The 12,981-nt window shown below is 39.2% G+C and overlaps 1 protein-coding gene across 3 annotated transcripts in view; it reads right to left on the minus strand.

The window, feature by feature from the left end:
* Positions 1 to 3,768: 3,768 nt before the first annotated feature.
* TAF1 (TATA-box binding protein associated factor 1) overlaps positions 3,769 to 12,981 on the minus strand; it is an 85,863-nt gene continuing 76,650 nt past the window's right edge. For all 3 annotated transcript variants that reach the window (XM_041000500.1, XM_041000481.1, XM_041000491.1), the window contains 4 exons: positions 11,468 to 11,593; positions 8,942 to 9,098; positions 8,157 to 8,334; positions 3,769 to 5,565 (listed from right to left, as the gene is read on the minus strand). In XM_041000500.1, the coding sequence (XP_040856434.1) occupies positions 5,343 to 5,565; positions 8,157 to 8,334; positions 8,942 to 9,098; positions 11,468 to 11,593 (684 nt within the window). In that variant the 3' untranslated portion in view covers positions 3,769 to 5,342. The remainder of the gene's footprint in view (positions 5,566 to 8,156; positions 8,335 to 8,941; positions 9,099 to 11,467; positions 11,594 to 12,981) is intronic.

A 12,981-nucleotide genomic window follows, 5' to 3' on the forward strand; every position in this document is an offset into this window, starting at 1 on the left:
TTACAAACACAAACCTAAGATCACTTCCTGGTTCTACCTCACTCCCACTGAAATTTCCCTTTATTTTCAGGATTAAAACAAAAACAGTCGAGGACGACCCAATGCTTTGGGACCCTGCACCCATGTGGGAGACCTGGAGGAAGTTCCTGGATCCTGGCTCTGGATTGGCGCAGCACCGGCTGTTGCGCTCACTTGGGGAGTGAGATTCATTGGACGGAAGATCTTCCTCTCTGTCTCTCCTCCTCTCTGTATATCTGACTTTGTAATGAAAATAAATAAATCTTAAAAAACAAAAAAAACTCAATGGGGTATACAAAGCTCTGTGGCAGGGTTTGTTCCCTTTCAACTGCTTATACTATCTCTGATGGGTATCTTTCTGGCCTTAATTGAAAGGCTGCCTTGGGTCTAAGGCTGATCTCTCTACCTGAACAAGTTTCCTTATTGGAAACGTGGAAATTTTAAAACCTGCTCTCACAGATTAGAATTAAATGTGGTCAAGAAAGTAGAGCACTCTGCAAAGAGGCTGGCACAATAAAATGATAGTTATTATTCAATCAAATCATCCTCCTAGAAACCATCTGTATTTTGTCACATTCAGTTCTCCAACCCACTTGCCATCTGATTTGTGTATCCATCATTCCAAAGAAATGGCTTTCATTTGGTTCACCAAATGCCAAATTTCGTTCGTCTTCTGACTGACCTTTCTGCTGCCTCCTCCATCCTTGGAAACTCTTCTCCTCTGGCCTGCTTCACAACAGCACATTTTCATTCCATTTACTCCTCTGGCCAGTTTAAGAACTATTTTATGGTTCTTTCATTGCTTATCATTTCAAACTAAAAAGATCTCAATTTTATCAAAGTCATACATGCATATTTATATGCAATAGACAGCTACTCAGCAAGGCAGCTCTAAATACTAATGTACTATAACATTAATACCCTCACTCCCCATGTCTCCAATAACTCTTACTCTTGTTCATCGTCTATCGCCCCCAATGCACACTAAACTCTAAGTTCTTTTCAGGGTTCATTTCATTCACTGCTGTATTCAGCTACCCGGTACCTAATAGAGTCAATGACTATTTCCCACATTTCATCAGTCACCAAGTCTTACATCTCCCTCTTAAAAATTCCATCAGATCTCTGCCCATTTACAACTGACTCATACCTTGCTTGCAAGACTGCTGCAACTAAAGTCTACAATTGCTGACTGAAGTCATCATAGTCCTTCTTCAATAGATCTCTACTGTCTTCAGAATCAAGCCCAACCCCAGCTACTTCCAAGAAGCTTCACTTCTTGCCAGCCCCTTCCTTGTACACCACGCTCTCATCCATCCCTCACTATTCACCATTACGTGCTCACTGCATATACATTCTATTTTCTCTGCATGCAATGTTGCCCATTCCCAATGCCTTCTCAGTACAGCTAACTCAACACTAGTCATCCATGGGAAGGTCTTCCGTAGGTCCAGAGTTGGAATTACACCCTCCTCTGTACCTTCAAAGTGCACCGTATGTATTTGATCATTTTATTTATCACACTCTTGCATGGACTTGCCCAACAGCAGACCAGTTTGTATTCACAGCACCTAGCACAGTGTTTGATATAGAATAGTCAAGAAAAGGATACTGAAATGAAAAAAAATCTACCAATTTCTCTGATAATCAGGTCTTCACCTGAGATGGCATTACCTTTTCTGCTTCCATTCCCTGACAGCTGTGTTGCTGAAGCACCTCTGGAGAAGAACCACACAATAAATAGTGTCACTGAAAAACAATAGTCTTTAACCTCACTTGGGGACTGAATACTCATTTTTTAGGGACCCACAGTCAGCTCCAGGTCCCACTTTGCTCTGTGACCATGAAAAATAAATTACTGAATAAAATGTTCCAAGTTAAACAGAACGATTTAGAGTGAAAAGAGAGTCTGTCCCAACATTTTACCTTGCTACTAGATATGCTCACAGTATGAAATATTTTGCCCAGTCTTTTTACACATTCTGTATGGAAATAAGAATTCCTATTTCTTTGTCCTCCAAACAAATGAAACCAATCCCTTCCTACTATTCTAGGACTTAGTTTTAAGAATCTTTGAACACTTAGCACATTGATTTTCCTTTAACAGTTGCACATTTTACAATGAATGGACACACAGTAATTCAACTTTGCTATGGATGGACACTGAGTTTGTTTCCAACTTTTGTTATCCTCCTCAGTGATTCAACACTACTCAACTTCACTTTGTCACAGAATGCTATCACTCGTTTCACAGAGGACACTGAAGCTAGGAACTTCTCTGACTTTCAACTAATCTAACTGCATCCATTTTTCTTCTCCCTATATAAGACACATTTCCATACTGAAGTTAGCTGACATCCTGTTTTTACAGATCCTTCCAATATAAAGCCTCTCTTGTTTTTTTCCAGCCTCTTCTCTACTGGCTTTCTCCTCCTAGGCCTATGTAAAACATACTTATCTCTCATCTTTTATTCTTTACAGCCTGGCTTTCTGTCCAGATCACTTATCATCACTTCCTTACCTCCCATCTGTTCCTCCTACTGTCAATGGCTGGAATTCCAGTTTCACAGCTCTGCTAAAACTGTTGGCTGGCTCAGGTCACCAGGGACCTACTAGTTGCCAAACCCAAAGGTTCTCTCTTAGGCTTTCAGTTTACTTCTCTGAGGTATGTTTTATTTTTCTCCTATACTCCATAAAAACCTTTTCCTTAGGAAGAACTCATTCTCTTCAGATTTTCCATTTCTGATTGTCCCTAAATATTGATTTTGACAAAGACCCCATTCTTCATCCTTTTCTGACTCTATGCATGCTTTCTGGGTGATCTCCCAGGGTTGCGTAAATGCTCAGCTTTATATCTATCATCCTTCAAATTTACATGTTGCAAACTGAAGTTAGCTGTTTCCCCCATCTTCCACTATCAATGTGTCTAGTGAATGAAATAACTTTTTTGTAGTCATCTACATAAGAAACTCAGGTTCCAGTCTCTGCATCATGCAATCACTAAGACATTCCTACTATTACTATCTCACAATTTCTAACATTTCTCATTTGGCATCACTTCTGTCACACTGCTGCCAAAGTGATGGTTCTAAAATGAGCATTTCATCCTGAGCTTATCATCATTATGCCCCAGATATTTTGTTACAGCCACTCAGAACTACTTGTAGTACCATGAACATGTTTTATGCTCCTAAGCATTGTTTTCTCTATTTAGAATGCCCTCCTGTCCTCACTCCTTAAGTGTCTAGTAAACTCCTTTCTCTCTATGATCTTTAAGGGTATCTTCTGTGAAGCCTCTCTGTTCTTAAGTGGAGAAGTCTTCCCCATCATGGGACCTTGCAAATAACTACTTATTTTGCAACGATCACTTTTTATTAAACTTATTTATTCCTTTATCTCTTATTCTGCATAAACAGTAAGTGCCTTGTAATCAGAAATGGCATCTTATTTCCCTATCAGCATCTGGCAAACTGCTCAACTAAATAGTTTGATAACTGCTGAAATAAATGTAGGGATATTATATACTCAATTCCATCTCCCAAACCAAAATTCTGGAAGCTACCTCTCCCTATTTCTTCTTACCCACCCCCAAACACCCTTTGGCCATCAAGTCCAATTTATCCTACACCCTAACGATCTCTCATATTCACCCCTCTTCTCTCCATTTCAGTGCCTCAAATCTAGTCTGACATCCACTCCCCTCATGAACTAAATATGCTCCCCTCCAAACCATTTTCCACACTAGTGCTGTAATTTTTTAAAGTTTTATTATAAATAATACATATTTATTAAAAATTCAAATACAGAAATAAAAGCACAAATCCCACCCAGTATACAGACAGCCACATAAATCCCCTTCCCTCTAATCCCATTCCCCAGAGGTTATCACTGTGAACAAGTTAAAGTATATCCTTTGAAACATTTTCCTTTGTATATACAAGTATATATAAACACACATAAATGTACTTTTGCCTTTTACAAAAATGAAATCATGTAAATGTACATATTAATCTTCAATTTCTATCTTCATTCAATATACAAAAAATTCACAACATATCTGATTATCAGTCCTCTTGGGTTCGTTTTCCATTATATAAAATTCATATTCAAGCATCAAGTACAAAACTCTTAATAATATAATTCCTGCCATCTTTGAGTCTCATCTCTAACCACTCCAGTATGAAAAGACTGGAACATAAATTACCTTAAATTCTTCCTGAAACAAAGGCAGTACAAACAAACAAACAAACAAACTAGGAACACACTCTGTCATTCCTAGATTTTGGCCTTTTCACTTTGTGTTACATTCTGCCTGGACTTTTCCATCTGGCAAGTCCCTAAATCTTCCAACAATCAGCTTAAAAATGATCTCTAGAAAACAAAACTTCCCAACTTTTTTCAAGACATAATCACTTCTCTATTTACCCCTATACTTTATAGCTAGCTTCTCCATTGTACTTATCTCACAGTACTGCAGTAATTCATTTACATGTTTTGAGTTACCTTTCCATCCAAAGGATCTGATGGAGTGTTTATCTTGGAGTAGGTACTCAGTAATTTAACTGTTGAGGAATCAATGCTTTAGGAACATTTGCTGAGTACCTATTATGCACAGAACCATATCCCAAGCATGAAAAGAAACTTACCATTTTGTCCTAAGGAACTTACCATTTTCCTATTATTTCCCCTGGGTGGATGGGGGAGGGACAGAACACATTTATTATAAGACCACATATTGCTTCTGACATATAGTTGGTTTCAAAAATCTATAGTCATTTGCCTCAAATCCATTTAGGAACAAGGCATTGCATAATCAAATAAATCACAAAATCACGTGTAGTTTGTCCAGCAGGTCTGTTAAGTGTGGCACAGAGCCTACCAGATCCCAATTCTCTGTCCCAGCAGGGGAACTCTCACTTGTTCAGCCTGCAAATTAGAAAACTGAGATGATATTATGCTAGGAAAGTCCTAATACATCAAGAGGACATAATCAGTCCTTTTATAATTTCTCCTTCCCAGAGGAAAAATTAGATCAAGGGCAACAAATGAAGTTAAAGGAAGACAACGAAGAATGAGCTTGTTTTCTACCTGGTAGTGGTAGGGGAAGGGAGTTGCTTTGTTTTGATCAGAGGGTAACATTGTCCCAGACCAGGAGAGATGATTTATTCCTAGTTACTCACTATTTTTTAAAGGCTAAAGGTGTTAGTTATTCTAGTGATTTCAGGATCAGACAGTATACAAATAGAAACAAATTAAATTGGGGAATGGTGAATCACCTAGGCTGGAGAACAGGGAAGGCTGACCAAGGAGGCCCAAAGGAAGCCTCATTCATCAGAGTCCAAGTCACTGTCCCCAGCAATGGAGTGGAAATCCTCACTGTCCTCCTCGTCCTCTGAGAGGTGGACCTGGCTTAGTACACTCGGCCCAGAGCGCTGCTCTTCCTCCTCCTCATCGTCTTCCTCCTCTGATACCTCATACCCACCGATGCTGCTGAAGCTTGTGTCTTGGGTGTTCGACTTGGGGTCAGGCTCCTCATAGCTCCCATAACTGAGAAGAAAAATATGTCATCTCTCAAGCTCGGGCATCGTCCGCTAACTGACCATTCCCATTCTCATGCCATCAAGGGATCAACCCATCTCACTTCCCCTGGACACTAAAGTGATCGTTTCTGGACTATTCTACAGATCCTCAAGAGAAAAAGGATCCTGTTCAAAAACATCAATTTGCCAACATCACATACACAAGAATTTGAATGGAAGAAACTCCTCTATACGTGAACAACATACACTTCCAGCTAACTTAACCATAAACACTCCGACAGTTTCACCTACCACTTAAGTTTAACTTATCTATGTAATCAATTAGTCATTAATTCTGAAGATTCTTTCTCCAAATATATCTTGTCTCTATACCTTCCTTTCCATCTCTACTCTCCTGCCTTAGCTTACTGCTTTGTTACTTCTGGTCTGCAATGCCAAAATAACGCTTCATGGCTCCAGTCTTTCTCTCCTCCAATTAATTCTTCACACTTCTACCAGAGTGCTCTTTATTTTTTTGTTTGTTTGTTTATTATTTTAAAAATCACAAGTAATGCACATTCACTGGTTAAAAAAAATTAGTACACATGCAAAAATAATCACAAAACAACAGCAACAAAAAAGGGAAAAGTTACCAATAACTCCACCATCCAGAGATAACCTTTTGGTTATATGACCTTTCAAACTTTATCTATACACTTCAGCAGTTGTTTAAACATTTTATTTACAAACTTGGGATTCTCTATCATACTCTTCAGGAATCTTTTTTTCACTAATAACAAACATCTTTTCATGTCAGTGAACATACATCTATAGCATTTTAATAGCTGCATGGTTCCACTGTATGGTTGTAATATCAACAGTTTTCCACTAGAACATTTACACTGTCTCCAGTTTCTCTATTAGAAAACAACACTCTGATACACATGCTTATACAAACGTCTTAACGAAGGTGTTTTATTACTCCCATAGAATACTTTCCTAGATATGGAATTATGGGGCTAAAGAGGATGGACATTTAAAAACTTATCACAATAATAAATTGCTATATCTCTCCTCTACCCATCCTGTCTTATCATTTTTATTACCATCAGTAATTTGAAAATCATATCCCCATGGTCTAATCTTTACCAATTTGACAGGTTATAAAACTATACTTATTTTACTGCATTTCTATTGTTAGGGAAACTAATTTTTAATATAATTATTGGCCATTTACATTTCCTTTGTGAAATACTAGCTCATGTTTTTTGGTCCATATTTAGGGGGGATGGGCAAGACAAAGAGCAATCTCATTCAATACCTGCCCAAAGCTTTGGGCTACCTACCTCTTCAAATTATTTCTATGGTAAAGATCATCTTACAGGGAATAATGAAAAGCTGCAGACATGCTGAGTGAGACTTGAGTTTTCTCAAAGTGTTTTATGCTTCTGATCTTCACACATGCTGTTCTTGGTCTCCGGGCTGTCTGTTGCTTTCTTCTTCATCTAGCTAACTAATATTCCTGTTCTGCTCAGTTTCTTTCTTTAACCACCTCTCTTCCTCCTCCATCCATTTTATATTCCAGTCCTTTTAATCATGTTCTACTTTGACTGTTTGTTCCAATTTTAAGTTTTATGCTAGACTTAACTCTGAAAGTGGCCATGTCTTAGTTGCTTTTGTACTTATGGTAAGAATTATTGAATGAACAATAAATAAATAATAAATAAAACACTGCCAACTAGATGTATCATATAAATATTAAATCCAACATGTCCCTGAAGCAAATTCATATTTTCCTCCTTTCATATCACATCTAATATCTGCTCTTCCTTTTTATTTCAGTGACATTCCTATTTATCATTTACCTGAACTCATTATCTCCTAGATCCAACTGATATATCTTTTAAATAGCCTCTGGATAAATACGTCCCTTTATTTCCCTTTCTTCCTGAAGATCTCTGCTGATATTCTCAAATCTGCTCAATATTGCACTAAGGGTTATTTAGTGGGTAAGATATTATTTCCTTTTCCTAAAAGTAATGACTCACTATTACTTACAGAAAAAATCCAAATGTCTTAGCGTGCCATTTAAGGTCCTCTACAATGCTAATTCCTTGCTACTTCTGCTTCTAAACTGGCCCCCTACCCCAACCTCCCTTTGCTCTGTAACATACTTTATATTTGTCCACCTTTGAACATACTGTTATATCCCCAAGAATCTTCCCACCCACGATAAATATATCTACTTGGAAGTGGAATTCTATTCATCCTCAAAGCCCAGTTCAAATGTTCCTTTCATTTGTGAATCTTTCTCCGAGCACAATGAGACACTTCCTTCTCTTAGAGGTACCTTGGCACTCTGAACTTACTTATATTGTAACACTTATCACATTGTACTGGTTATCATTTGTTTGTGTTAGTCTTTTCCACTAAACTGTAAACTCCTCAAGGGCACTGTATATGTCTTGCTCCTCTGTGTATCCCCAAGGCCTATCACAGTACACAGCCCTAGTAGATGCTCAGAAATTCTTTGATGATGAAAGTAATCTGAGGCTGGGCCCTCTGACATCATAGTTGGGCACTGATGCCACTGCCCTGTAGCATGTTGCTGCCCATTACCTGATGTTGCTATCCTCCAAACCATGGGAAGCCTCCCCACCGTCTCCCTCAAAGGACATCATGCTTTCTTCATTTTCCATGCCCATTCTTGTGTTCTCCTGAAGCACACGGGGCTGTTTAGGTCTTACACCACCAGATCCCACATCAGAGTCACTTCCACTCTCACTCAGCTGGATAGCTGTAGAAAGACATAGATCTTCGTTCATCAAGAGATAAGCTTAACAGAATGAACATAAAGGCTTGATCTTTCAAAACAAGTTACATTCACACATCTATAAAGACATCTTGACTATATTCCTCATCTCACAGATCTGTTTTGCAATTGCCTAGGTTCCACAGTGGCAAGATTTGTGTTTTAGAAACTAAATCAAAATAACAGCCTCCTTTTTCCATCTCAATTTGTTTCTTATGCCCTAGGATCTCTTCAAATACTATTCCCCTACCACTGGCATTAACCCACAAAACATTCTCAAACAGGATATTTTCCCTTACTTTTTCTTCACTGTAGTCACATCTAATATTTGTTCTCATTTTCAGTAGGTACTCAGGTCAAAATTGGGCATTCCCTTTTCCAACATCTTCTGTACCACCTGTGTTATATTTTTTCACTTCCTCTTAAGTTGATGGACAAGATCATCTGACTAGGCCCTTCAGTACTCAGGTCTATTAACTTCAATAAAAGAGGTTGCTTCTGCTCACAGCATATAGGGCCAACAGCCTCCTCTGCATGTCTAACAGTGTTATTGTGAGCTACTCAGGAACAGAAGTGAATTATCAAGACTTACCAGAGAAAGGATTATCTCCTTCCTCATCACTTCCAGCATCTTCCTCATCATCTTCTCCTTCAGACATAAGCAAATCCTCATATAGGACACTGGCTTGAGAGTGTTGCACAGTTCTCTCCTCTTCATCTGCAAGATCACCATCTCCATTTTCAGATTCCTGAATGAGACCAGTTGGGGGTCAAATTCTTATTAAAATGACCAAATCAACAACCAGAAGCCACCACCAGTAACCTTTTTTGCATCATAAGAAGGTAAGTAACTTTGGATAGACTCATTCAGCATTAAAGTCAGATTGGAGCTTATAGGAAGATGTTTAATAGTAACCTGGGATTTGGCTTGCCCTATACCACAGGGACTCTTACCATATAAGGGTAACCATAAGCCCTTTATAAGCATACTCACTGGCACTGTAGTCTTAGGTTTCCCATCCTCCTCCTCCTCCTCACATCTTTCAATATCTACAATAGTTTTTTTGACCAGCCTAACTTGGCCATGGCACATGAGTAAGGGACATCATTAAGGGATATGCCTGCAGGAGTTAACCAAGGGCTCTCACCCAGGGTGGATGCTCCTGGTATCTCAGCCAACTTGACTGCTAGTTGGGGCTGTTAACACAGCTCAAGGCATGTGTATTTTCCCAAGTCATTCTTTGGAAATCACTGCCAGAGTAAAAACACCAAAGAACAGGAAAGCCCCTTGGTCTGTTCTTACTATATAATCATCAAAAAAAAAAATGACTATTCCTTTCTTTAAGAGAAAAAAATTCATTCATTAAAAAGGCAGAGTTTAGAGAAAGGAAGAGACAGAGAGAGTTGCCATTTGCTGGTTCATTTCCAAAGTAGTTATAATGGCAAGGGCTGGCCCAGGAGCCTGGACCTCCACATGAATCTTCCACGTGGGTAAAAGGGCCCAAGTATTTGGGTCCTTTTTTGCTGGTTTCCCAGGCAGATTAGCTGGGATTTGGATTGAAAGTGGAGCAGGTAGGGCCCAGCATGGTGGCCTAACTGCTAAAGTTCTCGCCTTGAATGCACCGGGATCCCATATGGATGCCGGTTCTAATCCGGTCAGCCCCGCTTCCCATCCAGCTCCCTGCTTGTGGCCTGGGAAAGCAGTAGAGAACAGCCTAAGATCTTGGGACCCTGCACCCGCATGAGAGACTCGGAAGAAGCTCCTGGCTTCAGATTGGCTCAGCTCTGGCCATTGTAGTCATTTGGGGAGTGAATCATCAGATGGATGATATTCCTCTCTGTCTCCCCTACTCTCTGAATATATTTGACTTTGCAATAAAAATAATAAATCTTTAAAAAAAGAAAGAAAGCAAAAGAAACCAAGAAAGCAAGAAGGAAGGAAGGAAGGAAAGAAAGAAGGAAGGCAAGAACGAAAGAAAGAAAAAAAAAAGAGGAGCAGCAGACTTCAAATGGTACCCATATGGGATGCTGGCATCACAGTGGCAGTTTAATATGCTGTGCGATAACACCAGTATTTTTTTAAAAAAAATAACTATTTGACCTGGCTAGAACCTTTTTTTTTTTTTTTTTTTTTTGGTAAGACACTTATTTCAAAGGAAGAACTTTAAACAGAGAAGGAGACAAAGACATCTTCCATTGGTGGTTTATTCCTTAAATGGCCACAAATGTTAAGAGTTTGGGCAAGCTAAAACCAGGAGCCATGACAGTGCCATATTTCACTAGTCTCTCTGGCACATTAGCAGGAGGACTGCTCCTTTCTTTTTTATTTCTTTCTTTTTATCGGAAAGGCAGATATACAGAGAGGAGGAGAGACAGAGAGGAAGATCTTCCATCCGATGGCTCACTCCCCAAGTGACTGCAATGGCTGGAGCTGAGCCAATCTGAAGACAGAAGCCAGGAGCTCTTCCAGGTCTCCCATGCGGGTGCAGGGTCCCAAGATCTTAGGCTGTCCTTGACTGCTTTCCCAGGCCACAAGCAGGGAGCTGGATGGGAAGCAGGGCCGCCGGGATTAGAACCGGTGACCATATGGGATCCCGGCGCATTCAAGGCGAGGACCTTAACAACTACACTATAGCGCCGGGCCCTGTTCGTTTCTAATTCAAACTTTCTTTATAGATTGTGCCAGACTCCATGGGATAAAAAAATTGTCCTGAATTTTGTACTAGTAAAATCCTGAGCATAATTTTCTGATAACTCCAGAATAGGCCCATTTTCAAAATTTAGTTTTACAAATAATTTTGTGTCATACAAAAAGTAGCAAGCGAATAATCTGAATCTTTCTTGAGTACAGTTTTTTTTTTTTCTGTTACATCACTCTGATGCTTTGAACTCATTTTCACACTTGCACCTTTCTCTGAAGTTCTGCTACATTGGACTCTGCCCATGCAGACAGAGGACAGTGTCAGTGATGCAACTTGTTCATCATTCCATCTTGACATCATATCTTTAAGGCTTCATCATGAGGGTCAAGGGGCCCAATAACCCTTAATGTATGGCACATACGATCTCCACTTTCCAGGATACTATCAATCTCATAAAGAGAAACAGAACATCCTACCTGAATTACTGGCTTTTCTGCAGTGGCAGTGGGAATATCCAGGACAGAAATATTGCTCTCATCTTGATATACAGAGGCATCTCGAGACATACTGAGGGATGTGCTGGTATCATACAAATCAGGAGGCTGTGGCACAAAACATACAATTTAGCTCATATTTAGGGAAGGAAAAGAAATGCAGATAACTCTCCTATAGAACAGTCATTCTAAAAAGGTTACGCAGAGCAACCCAGCTGAAGACAAACGGAGTTTGGCAGAGCTTTATGGACAGGCTTTGGGGACTCATAGAAATGGTGACTAGCAGACATGTATCTGTTGTATGTGATCAGAAGCCTGCAGCAGAAGGTCACCAACACTAAGGAGCACTTTTATGTCCTAACAGCCTCCCTAGTCATTGGCCTAATTTTTTTCTAAGTTTTCCCACAATTTTTTAGGGCCAGGGCTTTTATACATGTGTGATTTTGACTGTTTAACTTAAACCTAAGAGGAAATGAAATAAACGGATTTCAATTTTATTGAGAGCATGGAATGGTTTGACAGTTTATGAGCTTATCATAACATGCTACAAAGCAAAACAACATGATAAAAAGCCACGAACTTTGGAAAAACTGTCCTGGGTTTGAATCCTGGCTCTATTATTTCACAGCTGATAACTTCAAAAACTATTACTTGGTTACTTTAACTGTAACACATAGATGATACTATCACACAGAGTTGTGACAATTAAGATAGGTATACCCAATGCCTACATTCATAACTAACATTCTTTTTCTTCTTCTCTCTCCTGAAAGAAAAATTTATTAAATTAGTTATCTGTGAAAGAAGGGATTAAATAAAGTGTATATAATCTAATACAAAGGGAAAAGAGCAAAATACAAAATCTCACTTGTTAATCTCACTTTAAAAGTATGTCCATAGCACAAATGACATATAATAGGTATGTAAAGAAACATTTAGGCCCGCCAAGATGGCTCAGTAAGCTAAATCTTCACCTTGCAAGGCATGGGATCCCATATGGGTGCCAGTTCAAATCCCAGCTGCTCCACTCCCCATACAACTCCCTGCTTATGGCCTGGGAAAGCAGCAGAGAATGGCTCAAGGCCTGGGAACCTGCACCCACATGGGAGATCTGAAGGAATCTCCTGGATCCTGACTTTGGATCGGTTCAGCTCTGGCCACTGTGGCCATTTGGGGAGTGAACCAGAGGATGGAAGATCTTTCTCCCTGTCTCTCCTTCTTTCTATAAATCTGATTTGCCTTTCAAACAAAAGTAAATAAATAAAAAAAAGAAACACTCCAAATATTCACAGGGGTTGGTGTTCTTTCTGAGTGGTAGTACTAACTACAAGTAACTTACTTCCCATTTTTCTTTTCCAATTTTTCCTAGTGAACATGTTGTTTTTATCAACAGAAAATGCACATGTCTGTTATTTTGTGAAGAATTAAAAAAAAGAAAAAATAAGAAAGACTGATTCAGATGGTTTTGGGAAAGAAGCAAATAGAATTAAAAGCAT

The sequence above is a fragment of the Ochotona curzoniae genome, unplaced genomic scaffold (genome assembly GCF_017591425.1).
Source record: "Ochotona curzoniae isolate NIBS_2020 unplaced genomic scaffold, NIBS_Ocur_1.0 contig_1274, whole genome shotgun sequence".
In the NCBI taxonomy this organism is placed as follows: domain Eukaryota; kingdom Metazoa; phylum Chordata; class Mammalia; order Lagomorpha; family Ochotonidae; genus Ochotona; species Ochotona curzoniae.